This window comes from Lemur catta, chromosome 6, assembly GCF_020740605.2.
Source record: "Lemur catta isolate mLemCat1 chromosome 6, mLemCat1.pri, whole genome shotgun sequence".
Lineage (NCBI taxonomy): Eukaryota > Metazoa > Chordata > Mammalia > Primates > Lemuridae > Lemur > Lemur catta.
The window spans coordinates 17,451,049-17,475,305 of record NC_059133.1 but is presented as its reverse complement, the minus strand read 5'-3'; the positions used below and the strand labels follow the sequence as shown (position 1 = coordinate 17,475,305).

General features: G+C 42.9%; 1 protein-coding gene across 1 annotated transcript in view; it reads left to right on the top strand.

Moving 5' to 3' along the window:
- Positions 1–24,257, top strand: part of STAB2 (stabilin 2) — a 136,404-nt gene that overhangs the window by 5,776 nt on the left and 106,371 nt on the right. The window contains exons 3-9 of the mRNA XM_045553091.1: positions 1,790–1,905; positions 8,371–8,456; positions 9,569–9,638; positions 17,091–17,186; positions 19,843–19,968; positions 20,797–20,993; positions 22,600–22,733. Of these exons, the coding sequence (XP_045409047.1) occupies positions 1,790–1,905; positions 8,371–8,456; positions 9,569–9,638; positions 17,091–17,186; positions 19,843–19,968; positions 20,797–20,993; positions 22,600–22,733 (825 nt within the window). The remainder of the gene's footprint in view (positions 1–1,789; positions 1,906–8,370; positions 8,457–9,568; positions 9,639–17,090; positions 17,187–19,842; positions 19,969–20,796; positions 20,994–22,599; positions 22,734–24,257) is intronic.

The window sequence follows — 24,257 nt, the reverse complement described above, 5'->3', positions numbered from 1 at the left end:
ATTTTATACACCTGTGGGCCACTTGTATGTTGCGGGGAGTTAGCTACGCTCCCCGCAAAGAGGTTTTTTCTTCCGATCAGGTGTCTCAGGCAGGGGTCATCGCAAAGGATTAAAAAATAGTAGGAAACAGAAATAATAATAATAATACACAGAGCCAAAGATATAGTTTATAAAGTAAAGGTTTATGAAAATAGATAAAAGGAGGGTATCCGGATGGGAATATTTCTTCCCGCCAAAAATATTTCCAAAACCGAAAATCCACACAGGTATTATATAGGGTAGATACAAGCTACTAACAGGCAGTTTGCTTTAGGGTCAAAGTCTTCTAAAAGGCTACTACAGATCCTTTAACTAACTCTAACTAGGGGAACAATGAGTTGTAAAATCTTCTTGGGGCAAACTTCTAAGTTTTCTGATAAGCGTAGCAAAAAACAGAGACATCTTGGCTCTGGTGATTGTGTTCTTGGAGACAGAGATGATTTCAGAAGTCAACATGAGCTGTGCTTTGTGTTAATTACTTTAACCGCATGGCTCCTTCTGGGCCAGGCTTGGGCATTAGCATATCTCTCTGATCAGCTCTCATCTCCGGGGGTCCTTGCCAACTCCGGCAACCCATGGCTCTAGGAAGAGGCCTGTCTTGTCCTTCAAAACAGGTGAGAACCATAGGCCCAGTTTACAGCTGTCTCTTTGAAGTGCAGCTATTACTGACCAAGGAGACGCCCTCCTGAGACGAGGCAGCTTTTGAACCAACACATTTCTTTTTTCTTTAAGGCAAAGCCTTATGTGACTTCTGAAATCAAATCTTGTCTCCAGAAATACAGGGGGCATTTCTACAACTCAGTATTCTTAGGCTCAACATCATGTGTTCCAAAATTAGTTCCTGAGGGCATCTTTGGTTCTCCCTTGGGCTCTCCCTCTGCCCACCTTTGTGAGGAGATAGATGTCAATGCCAGTATTCTAAACGTTTCAAAAAAAACCCAAAAACCTCAGCTCTATCCCCACCTTGACTGTCCATAAAGCACGTGGCTCTGCTGTTAACCAGCTATGTACATTTCAGGGACTGGTTTGGGAGAACAACCTTGAACTCACCATCACAGTATCCTTAACAACAGCCCATTTGAACAAAACAATATTCATGGAGGATTGTCTCTAGATGCACTAAAGTCTAATCCCGGAATAAGCCATGGCCACAGAAATCCTTATAGACAATGGCGTTTAACCTCCACAGAATTGCTATTCCAGAACTGTACCTCAGCCAGTACTAGAAACTGTTATAAGGAAGTCATCATTATATCTTCTAGTAGGATATGGTGGTGAATATTGCTTGTTACAGCACCTCCGCCACAGAAATTTCTACATCTACAGTATCTGCAGTAAATATGCTAATCCTGAGTAATAGGTTTGTTTTAAATCCACAGATCCTGTGCACCATGTAACTCATGGCCTTTCCCTTCTTGCATTGACTGCTAGGACGCTCACTGACCAGTTTGAGGCCCACCTCTAGCATGACCCTAGGGCCTAATATCATTTATTTCATCTACTAACTTCACTTCTAATATCACTTTAAATATTTATCCCCTATTTTCATTGTTTACTGACTTTTTTCATCCATTTCTTACAATTAAATATAATGCATAATTAAGTTTTATTCTACCTAGAAAGGCAAATGTGTTCAATCTATATTTTTTAATGACATAAACACCTAAATAAAAATCTAGGACAATTCTACCACTTAGAGTTAACTGCATTGTTCTTGTCATGTGTTAATGTCCTCTCTTTACTTTCCAAGGTACACCTTTGAGGTCAGGACATACTCTGTGTCTCTTCCCGGATGCCGCCATATTTGTAGGAAGGAATATCTCCAACCTCAATGTTGCCCAGGCCACTGGGGTCCAGACTGCATGGGTAAGTGGTACGACACTTAGACTTTGAGACTTGCTTCTCAATGTCCCATTTCACAGAAAACAGAGATGAAGGAAGCCCTATAAAAGGAAAATATAAGCATCCTTTTCTAGAAATTTCTGTTCCAGTCTATATGTAAAAAAACTTTCTTGCTCTGTCAGCTTTTATGAAGAAATATGCTTTACTGCAGTTAGAGATCTCTCTTTAAGAGAATTCCTTTATAAGTCAGAAAAACAGACAATTGAAAGCATATCCATTTTTATTTAAAAAAAAAAAAAAATGGCCGGGCTCGGTGGCTCACGCCTGTAATCCTAGCACTCTGGGAGGCCGAGGCCGGTGGATTGCTCAAGGTCAGGAGTTCGAGACCAGCCTGAGCAAGAGCGAGACCCCCGTCTCTACTAAAAAAATAGAAAGAAATTATCTGGCCAACTAAAATATATATAGCAAAAATTAGCCGGGCATAGTGGCGCATGCCTGTAGTCCCAGCTACTCGGGAGGCTGAGACAGTAGAATCGCTTAAGCTCAGGAGTTTGAGGTTGCTGTGAGCTAGGCTGACCCCATGGCACTCACTCTAGCCCGGGCAACAAAGCGAGACGCTGTCTCAAAAAAAAAAAAAAAAAGGCAACTGGCCAAAGAGAAGAAGTAAAAAGCTGGGAGCTGGGCTATTATAACCCCAAATACATTTTTTTAAGAAGAAATTTTATTACAACATCTCAAAGACTGTATTTTCTGTTTGACAACCAAAATAATTATTAAAAATTCTAAAATTTTAAGTCTTAGGATGGAATATTGCAATCTATAATGGTGGACTTAAGACACATCAGTATGAAGAAACTGTAAAGTTAACTGTGTAAAGTTATATGCAAATACATATACACATAAAAATTAATTCTGACCAGATTTTCCTGTAAGAAAAACTGCTAGCAAAGTCTGAATCAGTGGTATCGTTAGACTTCTGTGATCAAGCATAGCACTTGATACCTGAAATTGAACTTTTATCCTGATTGTAGAGGTTAACACTCAAATAGTGACTGAGTTCTTGCTGCCATATGCAAATTATGTAAAATCTCTCTCTCTTTTTTTTGGTAGTCAAAAACCAGGAGGGCAAAAGAACACAGGGCCTGGGACCAGAAGTTTTAGGTGTGAACTCAGTTCCATCACTTACTGGTTTGTGCAAATGACTTCCTGCTTCCTCCTTAGACTCCTCATCTGTTAAACAGGGGTAAAAAGTCCTTCTTTATAAAACTGTAGTAGAGATTTTAAAATATTAATCCAGGTGAAAGGACTTAGCAAAGTGAATGACACAAAGAAAGCACTTCATAAACGTTTAATGAATAAATGAGTGAGTGGATCACGGCCACACCAGACCTCTGATAATGAAAGGCAAATAAAATGACACTTTCTCTGAGCCCTTTTTAACAGTGGGTAACTCTTAAAAAGTCAGCAGGCAAAGAGTCTAAAATCTTTAGCGGGTTTCATGCCATCACGCTGTGCTATGGGCACGCAAAGGTGGCAAGGTTCAAATCTACGATCAAGAGTCAGAAAGAATTATTTGACTGCTCAAGCATTTCTTTCAAAGAGGTCTCAAAGCCAGAGAAGCAAAACATGTAAAAATGGAGACCTGGATATTATTTCTGCTGTCCTTTCACTGGGGCAAAAGGGTACTCCCCTTTATCCTCATCTTCCAAACATACTAAATGTCTTGAAAGGCTTCCTTCCTTTGACTCAGGAAAAAGATAAATACTCCACTTAGCTGTGTGTTTCACCTCTCACATTTTGTGGTGATGACAAGCAAGACCTTGACTGCCACGTTACATTTCCGCAAGGATAAGGCCATTGCAGAGCTGCTGACATGTGTCCATCCTTCTTTTGGAGGAAATGCATTCCCAAGCTCCAGAACGGCCTTGTTTCCAAAGCAAATGGAACATCCACTTCCTTTGTAATGCATTGAAAAATACATTCACACCCAATACCTCTGGGTTATGTTGAAAATCATTTTAATGGTATCTTACTCAAATTAGGAAATAACTCAATGATTATAGTGAAAACTTGGAAAATGCAGAAAAGCACAATGAAAAAAAAACCCATCATCTTCTAAAATTAAGAGTAAGACATGAGTTCTCACTTGGGGGAAAAAAATATCCTCCTGACATAAGGAAGGTGTTTCTACCCAAATTTAACCTGCTTCTCCCTAATTAAAATTTGAACTGCTTTATCAAATGTGCATATGGAGGTCTTTTCTCATTAGCACAAAAACATATTTTTAACTTTGCAACTTAATCCCATTTGAACAGCTAATATTCTATTTGAGATGAAAGAGATTTTTGTATTTGAACATACCTGTTCTTTTTACTCTTCCATGAACATTAATGGATTTATGTAACAACTCAAAGTAATAGAAAAACAAATGTGTGCAAAGGGGTTACACCTAAACTCAATTGTGGCCAAAACAATCTGGTTATTTCAAAGAGAAATGGTCTTGATTTTTCTTTTTTAGGTCAGTGTCATCAAATTATCCACATTTTTTTTTGGAATCATGTTATTTGCATTTCCAGACCCCTTTTCCTTTCTCACTGTATGTTCCTTGCCATTCACTGCCCAGGTTGCAAATAATGGACTATATGCATTTGAAACCATTCTTTTAGGCGTGTTGCTTTGAGTGACAAATGATGGTGAGTTCACATTAAGAATATATTTCACTTCAGTTTCCCAGGCAGACAATTCCAGCCAGAGCTATAAATGGAATACAGGACATATTTTCTGCCTAGCACTGTGTACCAAGTTCTTAAACAAAGGTGATGACGTGGAATAGGCACCTCTAGAGTTTCTTGGCAGATAAAGTTACAGGGAAGTCCTTGGCCTCTTGCTGGACAGGAAGTTTATTATCTTCCTTTAAAGAAACAGACCAGCTAATGATTTGCTGACAGCTTATAATGGTTAAACCTCCTGCGTGAGGAAAGTCAGAGCACAAGAGACCACCAGAGTAGTAGTGACCCAAGGGAAATGCGATACGACCTTAAATAATCTTATCAGCTGTTTGAGCCTCATGATGCATCAGAAATGTGCCCTTGCAGCAAATTCTGTATTTCTTTTAAACATGGTTGCCGAGAATGTCAATTTTATCATTTTTTTCCTTAATGGGGACCTGAGCTGATAGAAAATGATTTGAGAAGCATGAAAGAAATTTATACTTTTGCTTTTAAAATTGTATTTAAAAACCAAACAAGTATTTTTCATAAATTGTTAAAAGTTTATTTAGACCATAAAATGAGGACTCCCCACACCCCCATACTCCTGCTATTCTTTTTCCAAAGTTCCCTCCAGGGTTGGCCAACTCATAAAAGTCAAGCATTCATTGAGTGCCTACTATATGCTGCCTATAATCACATACATAATAGGCGCTGCTCCTAATCACATATATAACAAGTCCCTACCCCCAAGGTGCTCACACACTACTGAGAGAGATGGACACAAAAGCAAGTGAGGAATAATAACTGTACCTGTGAGCCCAGGTAAGGATACTGGGGCTTCAAGGAGTTTTGTAGCTTGCCCAGAGAGAACCAGCTAGTAAGTGCAGAGCCAGACTAGGAAACTAGGGCTATTAAAGCCCTGGCTCTAACTCATTACTGTCTCGTGCTTCCTAAAATATCTAGTCTCTCCATTTCATTTTGTATATTTCTATTGCCTGTCTTTAAGTTCACTAATCTTTTCTATACATCATAATAAAATTCTTTACAATCAGTGATAAAGAGAAAATCTTAGGAGCAGCCAAAAGGAAAAGACACTAGGTCGAGAGGAACAAAGATAACAATGATGACAGATCTCTTATAAGAAACAATATAAGAAGACAATGAAACATCTTTCTCAGTGTTTAAACTGATGAAGCTCTCTCCTTCCTCTTCATCCTCACCTCCTGCTGCTCTTTAAACAAAGACCAAAATCTTTAACAAGGCCCTTCTTTAATGATCTGGCTGTTGTCAACTGTTGAGACCAGATCTAAACCAACTAGGCCTTTCAGCATTAGGTTGCTTTGGGTAAATACTGGGAACATCCAGCAGGCGGAGTGATGAGAGCTCGAGGTCTCTTCCCATGACAACCCTTATCCCAGTTTGTAAACCAATATTACCTGGTTGGTTGTCTATTGAATCCACAACTTTCCCCTCACTAAACTAGTAGAACCATGGAAGTAGGAACCGGGTCTGTGTGTTCACCCATATATACCCAGGACCTTACATGGTGTCTGGTCCAAACAGGTGCCCAATAAGTTATATTCTGAGTGTCATTAACTGTTATAGCACCAATCTGAAAGAATAAAAACCAGAGAAGAAGAAGATCTGCTCTGAATAATAGCAACTACCATTTATTGAGCACCTAATATTTCCAGTCCTACACAAACCTGCCTAGAAGACAGCACTGTCCCAGCACACACTTGAACTGAATCTTGGAGCCAGGCACGGACCTTCCCAAAGGGAAAGCAAAGGGTTGAGCTGAGATTCAAACTCAGGACATTCTGATTGTCTGTCCCAGCTCCTCCCCTGATACCATAAGCATCTTACATAACTGCTGGCCGGGTTGGTGAGAGCAGCCCTAATCAGCATCTTGTTTTTCAAAGTGACTTATAAATACTAGCTATGAATCAGCATGTTTTTCTCCCTCCCTCGCCTCTCAACATGTCTGTTGTCTGTGCTGTGGTCCTGGGCTACAGAGCTGCCTGATGAGGTTGGATCGCAGTGAATGGTATCAGGGACTTGGGAGCCCCTGCCTGGGTTAGAAGCCTGGCTCTGCCACTGCTGTGGAAAGAAAGAGAACACAGACTCAAAGTAGGCAATTTAGACCATGTAGTTTGCTAATATTCAGTATGCAGGGGGAAAACAGAAGGAGCCAGAGAGAAAACCATCTACAGGTGGATAACATGACTCTCTCACCTCTATAGCACCTGCAAGTTACAAATGTTCTTCTAAAGAGTTAGCCTAGTAGCTCCAGTGAGCCACCAGGGCCTCTTTCAGAGATCTGCCTCTCTCTGTGCTTAGATCTCTTTTTCCAACAGCTGCTGTGATGGTCTGAATGTTTGCGTCCCCCCCGAAATTCATATGTTGAAACCTTAGCCCCAGTGTGATGGTATTAGGAGGTGGGGCCTTTGAGGGGCAATTAGGTCATGAGTGGAGCCCTTATGAATGGATTAGTTCCCTTAGAAAAGAGGCCCCAGAGAGCTACCTCTCCCCTTCCACTACATTTGTTCCTTTGTGCTTGTTTCCTCATCTAGAGAGTGGGGCTAAAAATAAGACTTAAATTCTAAGGATTGCTATGAGCAGCAAACACATGCCTCCTTTGGCAATTTTGTGGAAGGCACTTGCCTTGCTAACTTAAATTTGGAATAACATTTGGTCCTGCTGCCTTTACCTAAACACATTTCATGGTCAGTACATTTCATCCTCATCACAGTAGTACCTTAAACTTCTGTCATTTACCATTATTTTAAATTCTCTATTTGATTTTGAGCATTGCAACATCTGGCTTTTTAGCTAAACATCCCTCTGCCCCAACATGAAATATACTTCTTGGCACATAGTAAGTATTCTCTGGATGTTTAGTGGATGACTGTGAAATCCTCTAATAAATGTCTATAAAAGCTCCAATTCGGGTCTAGCACGCCCAGAAATGCAAAATCCATGCTTGTTTGGAATCAGCTTCCGAGTGAAATCTAGATTCCTTTTCTTACCTTGCCAAGCACTTCATTAATTGGCCCCAACCATCCTATTGTACCTCATTACCCATCCCCCACTCTTACACCCCAGCTCCCAAGCCCCAACCCCACCAAACTCTACCATTCCCAGAACATGCCAGGCCCTTTTACAACTCTTAGGCTTGTACTTACTATTCCCTCTTCCTGAAAAGCCCTTCCCTTTTAAGCATGGCCAACTCCTATTCTGCCTTCAAAACCCCAGCTTAGATGATTCCTCCTCTGATGTCTCTCAGATTCCCTAAGGCAGCATCAGTAGCTCCCTTCTTTGGACTCCCTCAATATGCTGTCTGGCACACCGATTAAGAGGCATGGCTTTAGAGTCATGCCAAGGGCTGAGCGAAATTCCCAGCTTTGCAACTTAGAAACTGTGAGACCTTGAGTGAGTTATGCGACCTCTCTAAACTTCATCTGCTAATGAGCACCAATAGCAACTACCGTGAGGAATGGGAATGATTCGATTAGATCATTGTCAAGTGTATAGAAAATGCTCAAGAAATGGTAGACAGTGTGATGCCTCCTATTACAGCATGTGACCACACTGAGATTCCCCTGTTTACACGTCTCCCTCCCTATAAAACCCTAAATGATACCAACGGGCTCTGTAATTACTTCTTATCCCTGGCAACTAGCACACTAACTGGCTCATAGTAGGTGTTTAAGTGCATCCTTGCAGGATGCTTGTGTGCAGTCATGGGTGAATGAATCTGAGCTGTTTGATTCCCTAGAGTGCCCAGGAGGAGCGGGGTCCCCCTGCAATGGCAGGGGCAGTTGTGCTGAAGGCATGGAAGGAAATGGGACCTGCTCCTGCCAAGTAAGTTCAGATATATGTTCTCTCTGCCCCTGATTCTGCTCCCCTTTTTCTTCCTGTTGATCCTCCTTAAGTATACACACAGTAGGTGGAGTCTCTAAGAGATAGTGGTGTTAATAAAAAGATTATGCAGGCCAGGCGCAGTGGCTCACACTTGTAATCCCAGCACTTTGGGAGGCCAAGGCAGGAGGATCACTTGAGCCTAGAAGTTTGAGACCAGTGTGGACAACATAATGAGACCTCGTCTCTACAAAAAATTTAAAAATTAGCCAGGCATAGTGGCATGTGCCTGTCTGCCCAGCTACTTAGGAAGCGGAGGCAGGAGGATCGCTTGAGCCCATGAGTTGGAGGCTGCAGTGAGCTACAATTATGCCACTGCACTCCAGCCGGGATAACAGAGAGAGACCTGTCTCTAAAAATAAAACTAATAAAAGTAATTTTTAAAGTATACAATTTGCAGCAAAATGATCTCTCAGCGTCCAGGGACCTTTAGGGGAATCAATTAACTTCTCCGTCTTAAGCATATCCATCTGCAAAATGGGTTTGAAACAGTGTCTATGTAATAACATTAGTTGAAAAAGTAAAATGAGATCATATATGTGAAAATCCTTTGTGAAACTATACAGAGCTATAGAAATTGTTGTCATTGTTGCTATTAATAATCACCACTGTTAGCAGACTACCCTTTGGTGCTATCCTCAGCATCCTTTGTGAACCACTGGGTCTGCCAGTTGAAGATTTTCTTTGTCATCCCATGAAAGTGACTTTTTGCAAGTTTCAAGCCTTAGGAGAATTAAATAAAAGAAATCCTTCTGAAAGGTATTGGGCTCAACTGTCTTCAGAAATGTAAAACTGAAAGTTTTCCTTTCACCCCTGGGTGACAAAGCAGCTTTCTTCTCCAAATCATCAGACCCTTAGTAAGAAGTGATACAGAGAATAACGTACACACTATAACATACAAAATGGCAAACAATAAAGGAAAAACAGAAAGAAGGAGCTTTAGGAAAGGCACACAGGGAAGACGTATTTCAGAAACAAACACTGACCACACCACCCGTTGGAAATCTAAGTGCTTCCTGGGTCACGTGGGTCACCCTGGGTCTAATGTTTTGCAGGACGGGTTTGGTGGAACAGCCTGTGAAACCTGTGCTGACGACAACTTATTCGGATCCAGCTGTTCCTCAGGTACGTCTGATTTTTGTGTAATCAGAGCATTTGTAAAGGTTGCAAGTCCCCAGAGAGAGTATTACTTGAGGGGAAAACACCAAATGGTTCTATATAACCGCGTCTACACAGCAAAAACAAAAAGCTGGCAACAAATCTGATGAAATGCCCTCATAGAAAAGAGAGGCAGTGTTCTCTGTGGTTCTCAGCACTTGCAGTCAGCTACTCAGCAGTGATGCTTTCCGGCATCCTTACAGTTCCCTCTCCCCAGACTCCAGGATTAAACAGGCGCCTATTCCTTGCCCACCCAGCTTTTCTCTGGGGTCTTCCTGGATCCTGGTCTCAGCATAGAGCCTAATTCTACCATAGGTCCCACCTAATTCTAATTTTTCCCTTCCTTTTGGGAAGGGAAATAATTGCGTGAGGTGGTCAGAGATTGGTCTGAGATTGGTGATCCAAACTGAACAAACAAACCTGAGAATAGCTTGTCCGCTCTCTTATTTTTGGTTGCTCCCAGAAGTCGACCCTGAGACAGGCATTTGAGTTCAGTGGTTTATTTGGATGGTGATCCCAGGAAACACTAGGGTGTGGGGAAGTGGCAAGGGGGAAACAAAGGGTGTGTTATCCAGCCAGGTACCACGGCGGACACCCTGGGGAGCTCTGTAGAACTTACATCTCAGAGTCATCTCGCCCAAGGGGCCAGGCAGCCACATGTGGTGCAGCATAATGGCTCCCCAAAGATGTCCACATCCAAATCCCTGGGACCTGGGAGTATGTTACCTTACATGGCCAAGGGGAATTAAGGTAGCAGATAGAATTAAGGTTGCTAATTAGCTGACCTTAAAATAAGAGATTATCCTGGAATATCTGGTGGACCCAATGTAACCATAGGGTCCTTAAATGTGGAGGAGGTAAGTAGAGACAGAGTGATGACATTTGGGAAAGACTCCACCAGCCATTGCTGGTTTTTAAGAAGGAAGGGGCCATGAACCAAGGCATGTGGGCAGCCCCTTGAGGCTGCAAAAGGCAAGGACACAGATTCTTCTGCAGGGCCTTCAAAAAGGAACCCAACCCTGCCAACACCTTGATTTTAGCACAGTGATGTTGGATTTTTAACCTCTGGAAATGTAAGACAATAAATCTGTGTTGTTTTCTGACACTAAATTTGTGGCCATGTGTTCCAGCAGTGATAGGAAACGAACACACGAAGTCCTGGGGGGAGAGTTGTTCCTTCCCTGGCACTTCCAGTGCCCAGCAAGCGCTCGGGCAGAGCAGGCTCCTAAGGCTCACACCAAACCCTCAGGCAAAGAGCTGTGGGTGTGGGGATTCAGCTGGAATGTTTGCAGTCCTCGAGGCCTAAAGAATGTGGTTGTGATAGGGACCATGTTGGCCAGATCCACATCTCCCAGAAAGGGAATATACCCGGTGGCCTTTCTCCAGCACCACTTTGGTTCTGGCTTTTGTGGAAAAATTAAATTTGGTAGACACTGCGTTGATTCAAATGTTTTTTGCAAAAAACCAGCGCACACACACATACACAACACGCCCCCGTAAGTCTGCATACTCTGTAATGGATTTCATCTGCAGTAGCAGGGGCATTGCCTTGTTCTAATCCACAGGGTCTTTGAAGGCTGGAGCTGTTGTATCTTTCTCTCCAGTACCTTCTACACGCTACCTGCGTGGTAGGCACTCACTACACTTTTGTTGGATGAATAAATGAGTGAGAGAGTATATGAATGGATGAATCAATGATTTAATTCACTCAGGCAATGTTGTCCTGACCCAGAAGCATGATTTTAGAACCCAGGCTTTAGACTCAGACTAGGTTTTAGCTCCAGGGCTACTAACTGTGAGAACCTAGGTAAGTTAACGAAGTGTACTCTCTGTTTTTGTTTTCATCTGAACAAATCAAAATAATATTGCCTCCTTTATGGAAGATGTAATGAAATAATCAGTGCACAATAAATGTTAGCAATTATTATTATCACCTATTATTTCCTTAGTGTCCCCTAATCATAGGTGTTTCTTCGAGGGCAGGGTATTTAACCTCCCTAAGCCTTCCTCATCTATAAAACAGGAAAAGTAATACCTGCCTCATGGGGTTGACAACAGCACAAAGCTCTGAGCAGTATGTCACAAGCACTCAAGCAATGAAAGTAAGCACTAAGCGAGGACAAAAACAATCCAACAGTAAGCAAGTCGGCAATGAGTGAACGAATGAATGAATGAATGACTCAGAGATAGCCATTTGCCATTGACAAGGACAAGAGGAACTTGCAAACATTTTCAACCAGGCGTCCACTGGGTGCCAGTGTTGTTTCATCCAATGAGGTGTTGTCCAGGGAGGTGACAATTCTGCCTGTAAGTAGGACAGCTCTATTAGGTGCAGTTTATTTTTAATGCTGGCTGGAACTTGCTGCCGGAGCACCCTCCTACCAGACTGCTTACTGGTTTAGAGATGATGTGGAGCTGCACCAGCCAAAGGTTTTCATCTCTGCTGCCAATGCCCTAGCCTGTTCAGTGCCTCACTCCCAGCTAGGGCGATTGCAAATCAATCCCACACAATGCATCGTTAATGAGGGTAGCTAGCATTTGCTGAGTGCCTCCTGTGTGCCAGGAAGTGTAAGAGGCTTCTTTGGATCCTCACACAACTCTTCAAGAGGGAGGGTTCTCACTTTACAGCTGAAGCAGCAGGGAGGTCACTCAAGGCCACACAACTATTATGGGGGCATAGGCAGATCTGACCACAGGTATCTGACTCCAGAGCCGGGGCCCCCAAGCACTGCTCCCTTCTGCCCCTGGTGAGCATCCACCAGGCATTACACCCCAGACAGGTGACGGGGATCCTAAGAGAGATCAGATTAGGTTTCCGGCCCCAAGAACCCGGAGATTGTGGGAGGCAACTGTGATACAGTGTGCACAGCCCACACAAGACGACGGAAACGCAGGCGGGGGAGCAGCTCGCTCTGCCATGGGGCACGTCACAGGGGGCTGCGTGCACTGTCCCTCTGACCAGAATGGCCATGGCTTTGACTACTTTAAAGTCACACTGCCCACGTTTCACATGTCTCTGAAGTTTTGCTGAGGCTGGTTGACAAAGCACCAAGAGTTCTTTTTATGACTATCTGGGAAACCCTCTGCCACTCCTCCTTCCCAAGGACACGTTCTTGGCACCGGCTGGCAGCCCAGCAATGCAATGTCAGAGGCTTCCAAAAGCTGCCTGTGCCAGGTCATTTAATCCAGTACAGAGGAAGACAGGAGGCAGGCAGAGGCTCACGCCAGGAGGCGGGAATCTTACAGACAAGGACGACACTTGCAGTTAGCATATGCATCAGGAGCAGAGACTGAGTTTCCCTTTGCCTCCTCCACTGGCTGCATGACAGCACTTAGGATAAGAATAGTCACTGTACCTCTTAGAGCCTGGCTTCCCACTGAGCTGTGAGCTCCTTGAATTGAGATATTGCCAATTACTCGCATCTGTATACCTAGTGCCTAGTACAGTGCCCGATACTAGGTAGGAGCTAAGTAAATATTTTTTATCTAAGTTGGATTGAATCTTCTCCTTTAAGCCCATAGGACATCCCTCTCCTTACCCCAGTTATCTTCATGACTAACTTGACTTCTCTCCAGGACTTGTCTGTCCCCAAAAGCTGCAGCCAAGGTGAACATCAAAGAGCTTTGCTAAAGTAGAAACAATGAATTGAATTTTTGAAGAGGGGATGACACTTGCAAAGCCAATGTAATTCTTCAGTTATTCGAGTGAGTACCTGAGTCAGTCACCCCCTATCGCCTTTTTCATATGTGATACAGAAATAATAATGATACTTGCCTCAAAGGGTGTGGTGAACATTAAATTAGGTCATGCATACAAAGCACTTGGCAAAATGCCTGACAGATAGTAAGCGCTCAATAAAGGCAAGTGTAGGGCCTCCGGTGCAAAATTTAAGGAGGCGTCAGTAATCAAGAAAAATAACTGTAGTAGTGCCCTAGGGCTGCTGTGACAGAGCACTACAAACTGGGAGACTGAAAACAACAGGAACTTATTGCCTCAGTTCTAGAAGCTGGAAGTCAAGAATCAAGGTGTCGGCAGGGCCATGCTCCTTTCAAAGCTTCTAGAAGAGGACGCTTCCTTGCCTCTTCCAGCTGTGGTAGCTCCAGATGTTCCCTAGCTGTGGCATCATCACTCTAATCTCTGCCTCCATCTTCATGTGGCTTCTTCCCCTTGTATATCTGCATCTTCTCCCCTTCGGACACTAGTCATTGGATTAAGGGCTCAGCCTACTCCAGTATGGCCTCATCTCAACTAATTACCTCTGCAGTAGCCCTATTTCCAAATAGGGACATCCTGAGGTACTGGGGATTTGGGTTCCAACATATTCTTTATTTTATTTTATTTTATTTATTTTTTGAGACAGGGTCTCTCTCTGTCACCCAGGCTAAAGTGCAGTGGCATCATCATAGCTCACTGTAACCTCCGACTCTTGGGCTCAAGTGATCCTCCTGCCTCAGCCTCCCAACTAGCTGGGACTACAGGCACGTGCCACCACGCCTGACTAATTTTTTCTCTTTTTAGTAGAAACAAGGTCTCGCTCGTGCTCAGGCTGGTCTTGAGTGCTAGGATTACAGGCGTGAGCCACCACACCCATCCAGGGCTACAACTTATTCTTTTGGGGAACAAAACTCAACCCATAACAATAATACCTTTAAAATATGGAACAAAACATAAAAATAAACACAGAATTCAATTCTGCACTTGCACGCCCCTGATTACTCTCCTCACCCTAATCTCAGCCCTGCCGGATGCTGTCTTTTTCTAAAAGTCAGTAGTGTGGTTGCTGATCTTGCTATAGGGTGCTGTAAAAGGTGGTGTGGGGAATACAATGTGGGAGGAAGGCCTTCCAAGGGGTTCCAATCTAACAGTGGAGAAAAATGCGCAGATTGAGAAAGAAAAAAGCAGCCCTGACATCTGTCAGCTGGTCGCTGGCCTGGTTGCTGCCAGCCGGCTCTGGTGTCCCCTGCTGAGCGTAAAGGATTTCACGGAATAACACCATCAGACAAAAACTGGCTAAAGCCATGGTGGAACACAACAAAAACCAGGCCATTGCATAATTATGTCTGAACAGAGAATAAACAACAATGGACAATCACAAAAATAGCCCAACAGCTGCCTCTCCAGGCTGACATGAGTGCCTCTTCTTCCGTGACGGCTCACCCTTGCTGCTGACTTTGTGCCCACAGGTGTGTTCCTGGTGGTCACTGGCTGTCAGCCATCGACAAAATTGATAGTTGCAGTGGGATGCGACAGTGGGCAAGGTATAAAGAAAGTGCCGCTGGAGCCCAGAGGAGCACAGATTCTGCTTGGGGACCACTGAGGTGGTACCACAGAAGTGGGGGCTTCGGCTGGCCTTGAAGGATGAGGAGAATTTCAAGTGGCACATGAAAGGGAGCACAGCAGAGGCAAAAGCATGGAGGTGGGAAAGTGCAAGATGCCTCTCCTGCGACTTCCACCTGGCTCGGTCTTCCTAGGCCAGCCCCAACCCATCTCTTCCTGGTCCACTCCCATTGGTCCTTCATGTCGTAGCGTTTACCCCACTGCACTGTGATTGGCTGTTTTCTCCTGCCATTAGACTGTAAGCTCTTGGAGGGCAGGGACTTTGTCCTGTTTCTCTTTGGGCCTATTAGTCTCTGGTCCAGTACCCTGAACATGCTAGGTGTTCAATAAGCGGTTTGAAGGAAGGAAAGGAAATAGTGAACTAGAGTTATTCCACATGCTGGGAATCTAGGATGTATAAAATAAAGTGGTGAAAGATGAAAATGAAAAATTATCAAGGCTGCTGTCATATTAGAGAGATCCTTGTTTGCCAAACTGAGAGATTAGATTTCATTTGATTGGCAATTGAGAGTTGTTGGGATATTTGGGGACAGGTCGCCCTGATGCCATTGCTAATAAAATGAAATGAATGGAAGGGAAGGTGAGAAATTGGAGCTATTAATAGCTAGGCCAGGGAAAATGCTACTGCAATAATCCAGGTAAAACATGATAAGAACCTGAACAACGATGGTACCAGTGGAGACAAAGAACAGAAGAACAAGGTGGGAGGCATAGAGAATACAAAGGACTTGATTGATTATCCAATGCTTGGAATACTTGAAACTTGACTAATCCTTGCTTTTCTAGTATTTTTGGTTAAATTTTTAAGCAGGTGTGTTTTCTTAATTATGTTTCACTTTAGCTAATATTAAATTGGCTTACATGCATTGACCAAATGTGTGGTAGGAAGAACAATGGCTGCCAAAGATGTCCATGTCCTAGTCCCCAGAACCTGTGAATTTGTTAGGTTCCATGGCAAAGGGGAATTAAGGTTCCAGATGGTATTAAGGTTGCTAATCAGTTGATTTAAGATAGGGAGATTGTCCTGGATTATCCAGGAGGGCCCACTGCAGTTACAGTGGTTGTTATAAGTGGAAGAGGAAGGCAAAAGAGAGAGCCAATAGAGATGGTAGCATGAAAAGAACTTGGCCTGGCATTGCTAGCTTTGAAGACAGAGAAAGTGGTCATGAGCCCAGGAATACAGATGGGGTCTAGAAGCTGAAAAAGACAACAGGAAAGATTCTCCCCTGGAGTCTCCACAAGAAATTCATCACTGTTGAAACCTTGATTTTTTAGCTCAGTGAGACACATGTCAGACTTCTGACCTCTAAAACTACAAGATAAATTTGTGTCATGGTAAGCTACTAATTTTGTGGTACTTTGTTACAGCAGCTACAGAAAACTCATACAACATGCTTCACAGAGGGTGCCCATAAGATGCTAGTGACCCAGCCTGACAGTAAATTTTGCTACAAATGAGACACAAACTGGGTGCTAAAGACTTGACCATTTATTTCAAATGCCCTTCATTTGTTGTCCCTGAAATGATTTGTCACGGGGATGAAAATTCATCTATTTCAAGCTAGAAAACATGGCATAATTATTCCAGGCCCTTCTGAATTTCTTTTTTATCCTTACATTGCCCTATCATTCAGGAAGTAGAATTTATTTGCATAAATGCCTGCTATCAACAGTGATTGAGTTAGTGGTAGCTTTTCTTTCTTAAACATAACAGGTGTATATGGGACACTAAGTTAATTCTCTTGTTGAGGTATCCAAAGAAGTAGTTTGAAAGTAGGAAAAAAAACCTCCAACGCCTGTGATATGCCAGTTATGCTTTATATACATTATCTCATGTAACTCTATGGAAATCCTTGCAGTTAGACATCATTATCCACATTATACACATTTTTTTTAAAATGATGCTAATAAAAGGTAGATGAAGCCAGATTCAAAGTCAGGTCTCTAGGACTTCAAACCCATGGTTTTCTCCACCTCATCATGCAGATTCCCAGTGAAGTCTATCTGAAAATATTGCCCTTCTAGAATCTTTAGATGCAATCTATATCAAGTAATGAAAATCTCCCACTTTCTGTCTGCAGTGTGCAACTGTGTGCATGGGGTGTGCAACAGTGGAGTAGGTGGTGATGGAACCTGTGAGTGCTACTCTGCATACACTGGCCCCAGCTGTGACAAACGTGAGTACCACTAGTTTCCTTAACACCACACCAGATCAAGTAGGCACAGATGTATGCATTTCAATTTTACTCTACGGGGTGAGGTACCATCAAACATCCGCTGGAAGGAAACCCAAAATTAAAAAACAAGGGTAAAAGAAAAAAAGGAGGGAAAGGAAGGGGAAGAGAAGAGGGGAGAGTAGAGAGAGAACAGAAGCAGTGTGGTAACAAGGCTATAGCTGTGTTTTAGGGATGTCAAGCTGGAGGCAGAGTGTAGGGTGGTATGGAGAAGGAGACACTGGCTCTGGGGAGCCAGTGGAGGCCATTGCAACAAATTAGTCACTTAGTGAAGGACATGAGGTATATACTCATTACAAGTCTCAAAGGCAGAACATGTCAGGGAGGAGGAGGAAGCAGAGGCTCACCAAGCCTAAGTGACTCAGCAAAGATCACACAACTAGTGAATGAGAGAGCTGGGATTCAAATCACTTGAATCCATTAAACAATCTATTACACTGGGTCCAATGAAGAGATAGAAATCACAGGGCAATTTAAGCAAGGGAAGTTTAATAGGAAGAATGAGTAAGCTGTAAGAGAAGAGTAGCTACAAAAATGCAAAGAGAACTCTGGGGATGATGGAACATAACAAAGGAAGGACAAACTTGGAAGGGGGTGGGAATCCCCAAGACTGGGTTCAAACCTTGATGGAGAGGGTATGGGGCAGCCCACTGGGTGACCGACAAGTTTGCTGTTTTGCCCAAGCCAGCACTGGACCACAGTCACCTGGCAGGCACGAGACAACCCTCCAGTGCCCTGGGGTGCTGGGGCCAGTGGGTGAAGGCACAGTGGAAACTGGGGCCTGGCGTGGGGGGAAACCTGTGTGGTTACACGGTGTATGTGTGCGGAGGGTGGCAGGAATGTGGTTGGGTCCAGGTCAAGGATGCAACATCACCAACGGACTCTAGGTACATAGCGGGGGCAAACCATCCCTGAACAGACCATGCAGCAGCAGCAAACACACACACACAGCAGAAGCGCAGCGCTATACCCTGGATCCGGAAAGAGGAGCCCCTGCCTCCTGCCATGTCCCTCCAGCAGCCTCTACTGGCAAAGCTTAACATTGATCTGAAAAGGAGAGATGCTCACAGGGTCCAGCCATTATGGCAGAGCGGGTTCTGAAGGGTGAATTTGGAGCTGAGATGTTAAGAAATTGGTCATTCTGCCTGTGACTCTAGCCTCACTTTACTTTTCCTCTGGACTTCAGTCTCCTGTAAAATGAAGGAGTTGGGCAAGATCAAAAATCAACAAATGTAAATTCATTTTGTTGAAAGCCACTGAGGTGCTATGAGTGGTGGTAGTGACAAGGTGGATAAAACACAGCCTCTGCCTTCTTCCTGGGGAGGAGACAGCCATGCAGACCACCAGTTCAAATCCAAGGGCGGGTGGGTGGGATGACCCCTCTGTGGGTGTGGCTGCTCCTGTCATTGTCCGAAGGACTCATGGCAGGGGGCTTCTCAATAAGGCAGGAGACCCAGGCCAGAAGCCGGCCTAATGGATAACTCTTGCCAGGTATGCTTCCAAATGAAAAAATAATTCTGTCGAGTTAAAAGATAAGACATTGGGACAAAGATATTTGAAATTCACATGGCAGATAAATTTTTGTAATAATGTAAAGTCCATGAACCCAATTTTTAAAATGGACCTAGGAACAGCTAATTTTCAGCATAAGAAATGAAACCCTTTCCAGCCACCCAGATCTCAGCCAGGAGGAAGGAAGGTTCTACCTCAGATACTTATCCCAGCCCTAGCGTAGCAGTCGTTCTTTATATTTCTGCTCTTCCTTTATTCATTAGAATTATTTTTTTAACTCTCACTAGCTAATTTCCCATGACTTCAATTCTCTGTTCATAATTATCTATATTAAAACTTTCCCTGTTCAAATAATTATGTGGTTTCTGTCTCCTGCCTGGCCCCAAATACTGTACTGCTCACTATTGGGGAAAAGAAAAACAAAAAATTTTTAAAAACCCTCAGGTTCCCTAAGATCAAGGCTCCTCTCCCGTAATAAAACTCACTGCATGTATAGGTCTAAGTTTCATCCTCTTTCAATTGTCCCATGGGAATTGGGGCTTGGAAAAACTAGCCAAAATGCTGATACCCTGGCTATTGCTGTAGATGTGAGTAATAAACTGTCCATCTCTCACCCAGGAGTTCTGTATCTTCTACCAGCATCCATGAAACTGTAACAGCTCAACTCGTTAGTTTTGCAATGAGCAAATAGGTCAGACTTTTCATAGTTTTTGACAGCCTCTATGTCATACCTATATTATGAAATACTATGCAGTTATTAAGAGTAAGGCAGATCCTTAAAGTCTCCTACAGTATATTTTAAATGAAAAATAGCATGCTAAATATTTTAGCAAGATTCCATTTTGTTAAAAATATCATACAAATAAATGTATAAATTAATCTATTATATTGGTTGTTGACATTGGTAACTTTGGGAGTGGGATTGGAGTAAGAATAAGAGAACATTTTTACTTTCTGTATTCTGTGTTTTTTGAATTATTACAATGAGTCTGTATTACTTTTTTGATAAAAGGGGATACTATAGTTTTGGGGATTTTAGGACTGTTTATTCTACTAATGCAAGTATGTCAACAATCTTCCTTTGCAGCTGTTCCTGAATGTGCAGCCTTGCTCTGCCCAGAAAATTCCAGATGTTCACCTTCTAGTGAAGATGAAACCAAACTAGAATGCAAATGCCTTCCCAATTACCAAGGCAATGGCAAATACTGCGAACGTGAGTAGAATTTAGATCCTGCTAGTTTATTCATTGAGATATTTAGGCTATTTAATGGGAAAAAAATCCTCACAAACTTTTTAATAGCAACACAATGACAGTTTTTATTTCTGTCTATGTAGTTGATTGAAATATATAAAAAGTGCCAAGCAAAATGCTCATCATGTTGTAGTCCTCAATAAATGGCAATTTCTTTTATTATCAAAGCACATATATATTAATAGATTTTACATGTTTTTATATCACCTTAATCAATGTTGGTATAAAATTTAATGCTTCTTTTTTTTTTTTCCTGTGATGCTTATTCACTTTATAAGAGGCTGTATTGTGTATCAGTTCATAACATGGAGCCAGACTGCCTGGGTTCAATCCCAGATCTGCCTTTCACTAACTATATGACCTTTAATCTGCCTGTGCCTCAGCTTTTCTGTCTGTCAAATGGGGATAATAATGGTATCAGCCTTAGGGGATTGTTGTAAGAAGTAAATGAGTTAACATTCTTAGAGCAGGGCCCAGTACATATTATAAATTCTATAAGCATTAGTTTTTTCTTTCACGCTATTTTATAGTTAACTACACACATAGAATGGCATAGTAATATATGAACACAATAGCTGTAGTTACAATTTCTGATGGCCATACATAAATCTGTTTGGTGGAGGAAGAGTGATCAGATGGGTTGAGATGAAATATTTCTTTCTCTCTCAAAACTGTTGAATTGCCTTCTTGGCCTTCACGAGCTATGATCCACTGTCACTCACAGTTCAGTTTTACCTTCTCCATCCCTGAGTGTGCTAACAGCCTCTCCTTTTGTCATTGCCTCTCAAGCCATCAATCCATGTTTACAACCAATCTGCCACCCTCACGCTCATTGCGCATACCTGGGACCAAACCGACACAGTTGTACATGCCAAGAAGGCTACCGCGGGGATGGCCAAGTGTGCTTGCCAGTAGACCCTTGCCAAACTAACTTTGGAAACTGCCCTACAAAGTCTACAGTGTGCAAGTACGATGGGCCTGGACAGGTGAGTAAATGATGCAGGGAACTGATGTATCTAGAAGCTAGACAACTCACTAAAGATAAAATCATGCCATAGGTATCGTCAGTCTTCTATACCATCCCATTTGCCCTTCCAATGCTCGGTTTGGGCTTCCTCTCTAGACAGGCCTCCAGGTGCTCAGGGCCTGACTGCAGTGCCCACGCCCACCCCATCTGTCCTCTGAACTCACACTTTCCCAGCTCCCCCATCAAAACTTAACTGTCTTATGTTAATGTTTTCTCCTATCACGGTCCTGTATGGTAACTGGCAAATTCAAAATTAGATTAACAAATGCACTGTTAACCAAGTCTTGGGTGAATATGTGATTGACTTTCACCCCAAATCCTCCATTCTCTATAGTGTCTTTTTAAGTTAAGAGAGACTTTTAGAACAAAAAATACCCTGTTCCAAGGGGATGAAAACTGACACTATGTCAGGCAGCACTGACAGATTGTAGGGAATTGTGAGAACATCCTGGGGTGAGACACTGCCCATCTGAATCACATCATGACCTTGATTGATAAAAATTGGTCTGGTCGGAGACCCATGCTGAGGAGTTCAGTCGAAAGGCTAATATTGCTTTCACCCATCAAGTATTTAGTGGATGCCTACTGTGCCCATGACTGTACATCAAGTCTTTGGTGGAGGGAATGTATCCATACAGAAGGATATTGTTGCATGGATAGGAGGAAAGGCTCAGTGCCTGACCCAAACACAGTTGGGGGTCCCTGCAGTCTAATCAGCACCCTGATGTGAATGTTCCTAGAATTCCCTGCTGAAAATCTGCCCAGTCTCACCTCGAAGGAAAAAGAGTATATCATGCAACATTTCTGCTATCAATTTCTGAGGGAGGTGTGCAGACAAATTCAGTGGGCTAAATCCCCAATCTCAAAATAGGGTCTTAATGGGAAAATATATTATGCCATGAATGCCAAGGCCTTGAGAGCAAGATTTAAAATACACTTTTTCTCACCAAAAATGAGTCTCATGGTATATTTTCAAGTCTTAGAAACCCTCTATTGTTCACACAGACAGAGGGCATTGCATTATTCCAGAGCAGATTCTCCACCTCAGCATTATTAACATTTGGACTGGATAATTCTTTGTTGGGGGAGGAGGCTGTCCTGTGCATTGTGGATGTTTAGCAGCATCCTTGGCCTCTAGTGGCACCACCCTCTTCCCACTGTGACAACCAAAATTATCTCCAGATATTGTCTAATGTCCCCTGGGCTGGGCCCCCCAGTTGAAAATCACTATTCTAGAGCAATACTGCCTTTCATCTGAACATCAGTCTCTGCTCCCCTATAGACAATCTAAAACCAGGATTATGGAGTCAGAGAGGTCAAGGGTTAGGAAACAAGAAAACTGAAAAACTAAACTTTACAAACAAGGGTTATGAGCTTCCCAACAGGTGAGATATATGAACATAATGTCCTCTTCTGGATACTTAGACAAATTTTAGGTTTAAGCCCACACTTCAGACCTACTCTCAGTTAGTTTTATTGGAGAATAAAAACATGAATGAAAGAAGAAAGCCAGCAGAAGTGACTAACTAGCCTCCTGTTTGCTTTTCTCTCCCTGTCTACTGAAGTCTCACTGCGAGTGTAAGGATCATTACCGCAATTTCGTACCTGGAGTGGGGTGCAGTTTGACCAATATCTGTGAATCAAATAACCCGTGTCACAGGAACGCAAACTGTACCACCATTGCACCAGGACAAACTGAGTAAGTCTTTTCCATTCTGCCACCAACTTTTCCAGGGGGTGAAAGTGGTGGCCAGTTAATGCTGTAAGTTCCCCGAAGGGGAGGAAATGTGTCTTATTCAGCCCTGTATCCACCACCAACTTGCAAAGTAGGAGCAAGGATCATAGTGGGTACTGGATAAATCTTTCTTTAATCAACAAACCACTCAACAATTATTTCCTTCATAATGACCATTAGAACATTCTGGAACGTTGGTTTGCCTGATAGCTTGGTGCGAAGTGGTCAGAATGTGGGAAAAGGAAACCAGTGTGACTGGGGAAACAAATGGTTGTTGAGATTACAGGGGTGTAACCTCTGATGTACGTGCCTGCTTCCTCACTCATGAAATATTACTTGTTGGTGCAAAACAAGACTCGGAAAAGCGAATAAGCACTAGTGGTGTTTCCCTTGACTCCAGGTTTCAGAAGAAGGGGCTCACAGTGAACAAAAATTTGTGTGAAAACTCCTGAGGCAGAGGCAGCTCCCTAGATAGGAAGGAGATGGATTTGGAGTATCGAGATGTGGGTTGACCTACCAGATGCATGACCTTGGGAAAGTGGCACCGTCTTGCCAGCCTCAGTTTCTCCACATACAAAATGAGCACGATGCTATCTACTCCATAAGGTTGTTGTGACAATTATGTGAGACAGTTTTTCTAGAAACTGCTATGCAGATGTATTGTATTTTCATTAGTGACCAAATTGAACCTAGAACCCAAGTCTTTTGATTCCCAAGCCAAGGTTTTTATCTCTGTGCCACTTGCCCGTTCCCATTGTCATCAGCATCTACAAACGACTCATACTGCCGCCGTGAGCTCAAACCATGATCAACATTGAACCATGCAATTGTAAAGTAGTTTCTGTGCTTACAGAGCCCCATTCTATATTTTTGAAGTTTGTGCCCTTTATTATTAGGTTTTCAGTGTGTCGATTTGCCCAGACGGGTTTTATGATCATTATGTTCTATCGGGACAAATACGTAGATCTGTACTCACTGTGGATGAAGTGGAAAGAGCTTGGGTATCAGAACACATGGGTTCAAATCCTAGGTCTGCCACTCACCTTGCCCTCTCTGAACTGAGGGGGAGAGTCGTACTTACCACCAGGGTTGTGATGAGGATTAAATGGATACATTAGTCAATCCATGAGCAGGACCCGACACATAGAAATCACATGCGAATACCCACACAAACACACCACAGCCACCCGTGTAGGCACATAGGCACCTGACATGCACATATACATACAGGCACATCCTCTCCTCAAAGCTAACGAGTTGAGCTGATACAGTTTCATGGATGCTGGTAGAAGATACAAAACTCCTCAGATTCTGGTACTACTGATAACCAAACAAGCCAGGATACGCACTTTTTAACATCCTCTGAGTAAGTCTGAGTAGAATACCTTAGGAAATTTCTTTCCTTCGTGTTTGAGAAGATAAAAAATCTAAAAATGAAACAGGAACATCAGAATAGTATCAGCTATATGCAAACTTGGGTTTAGGATG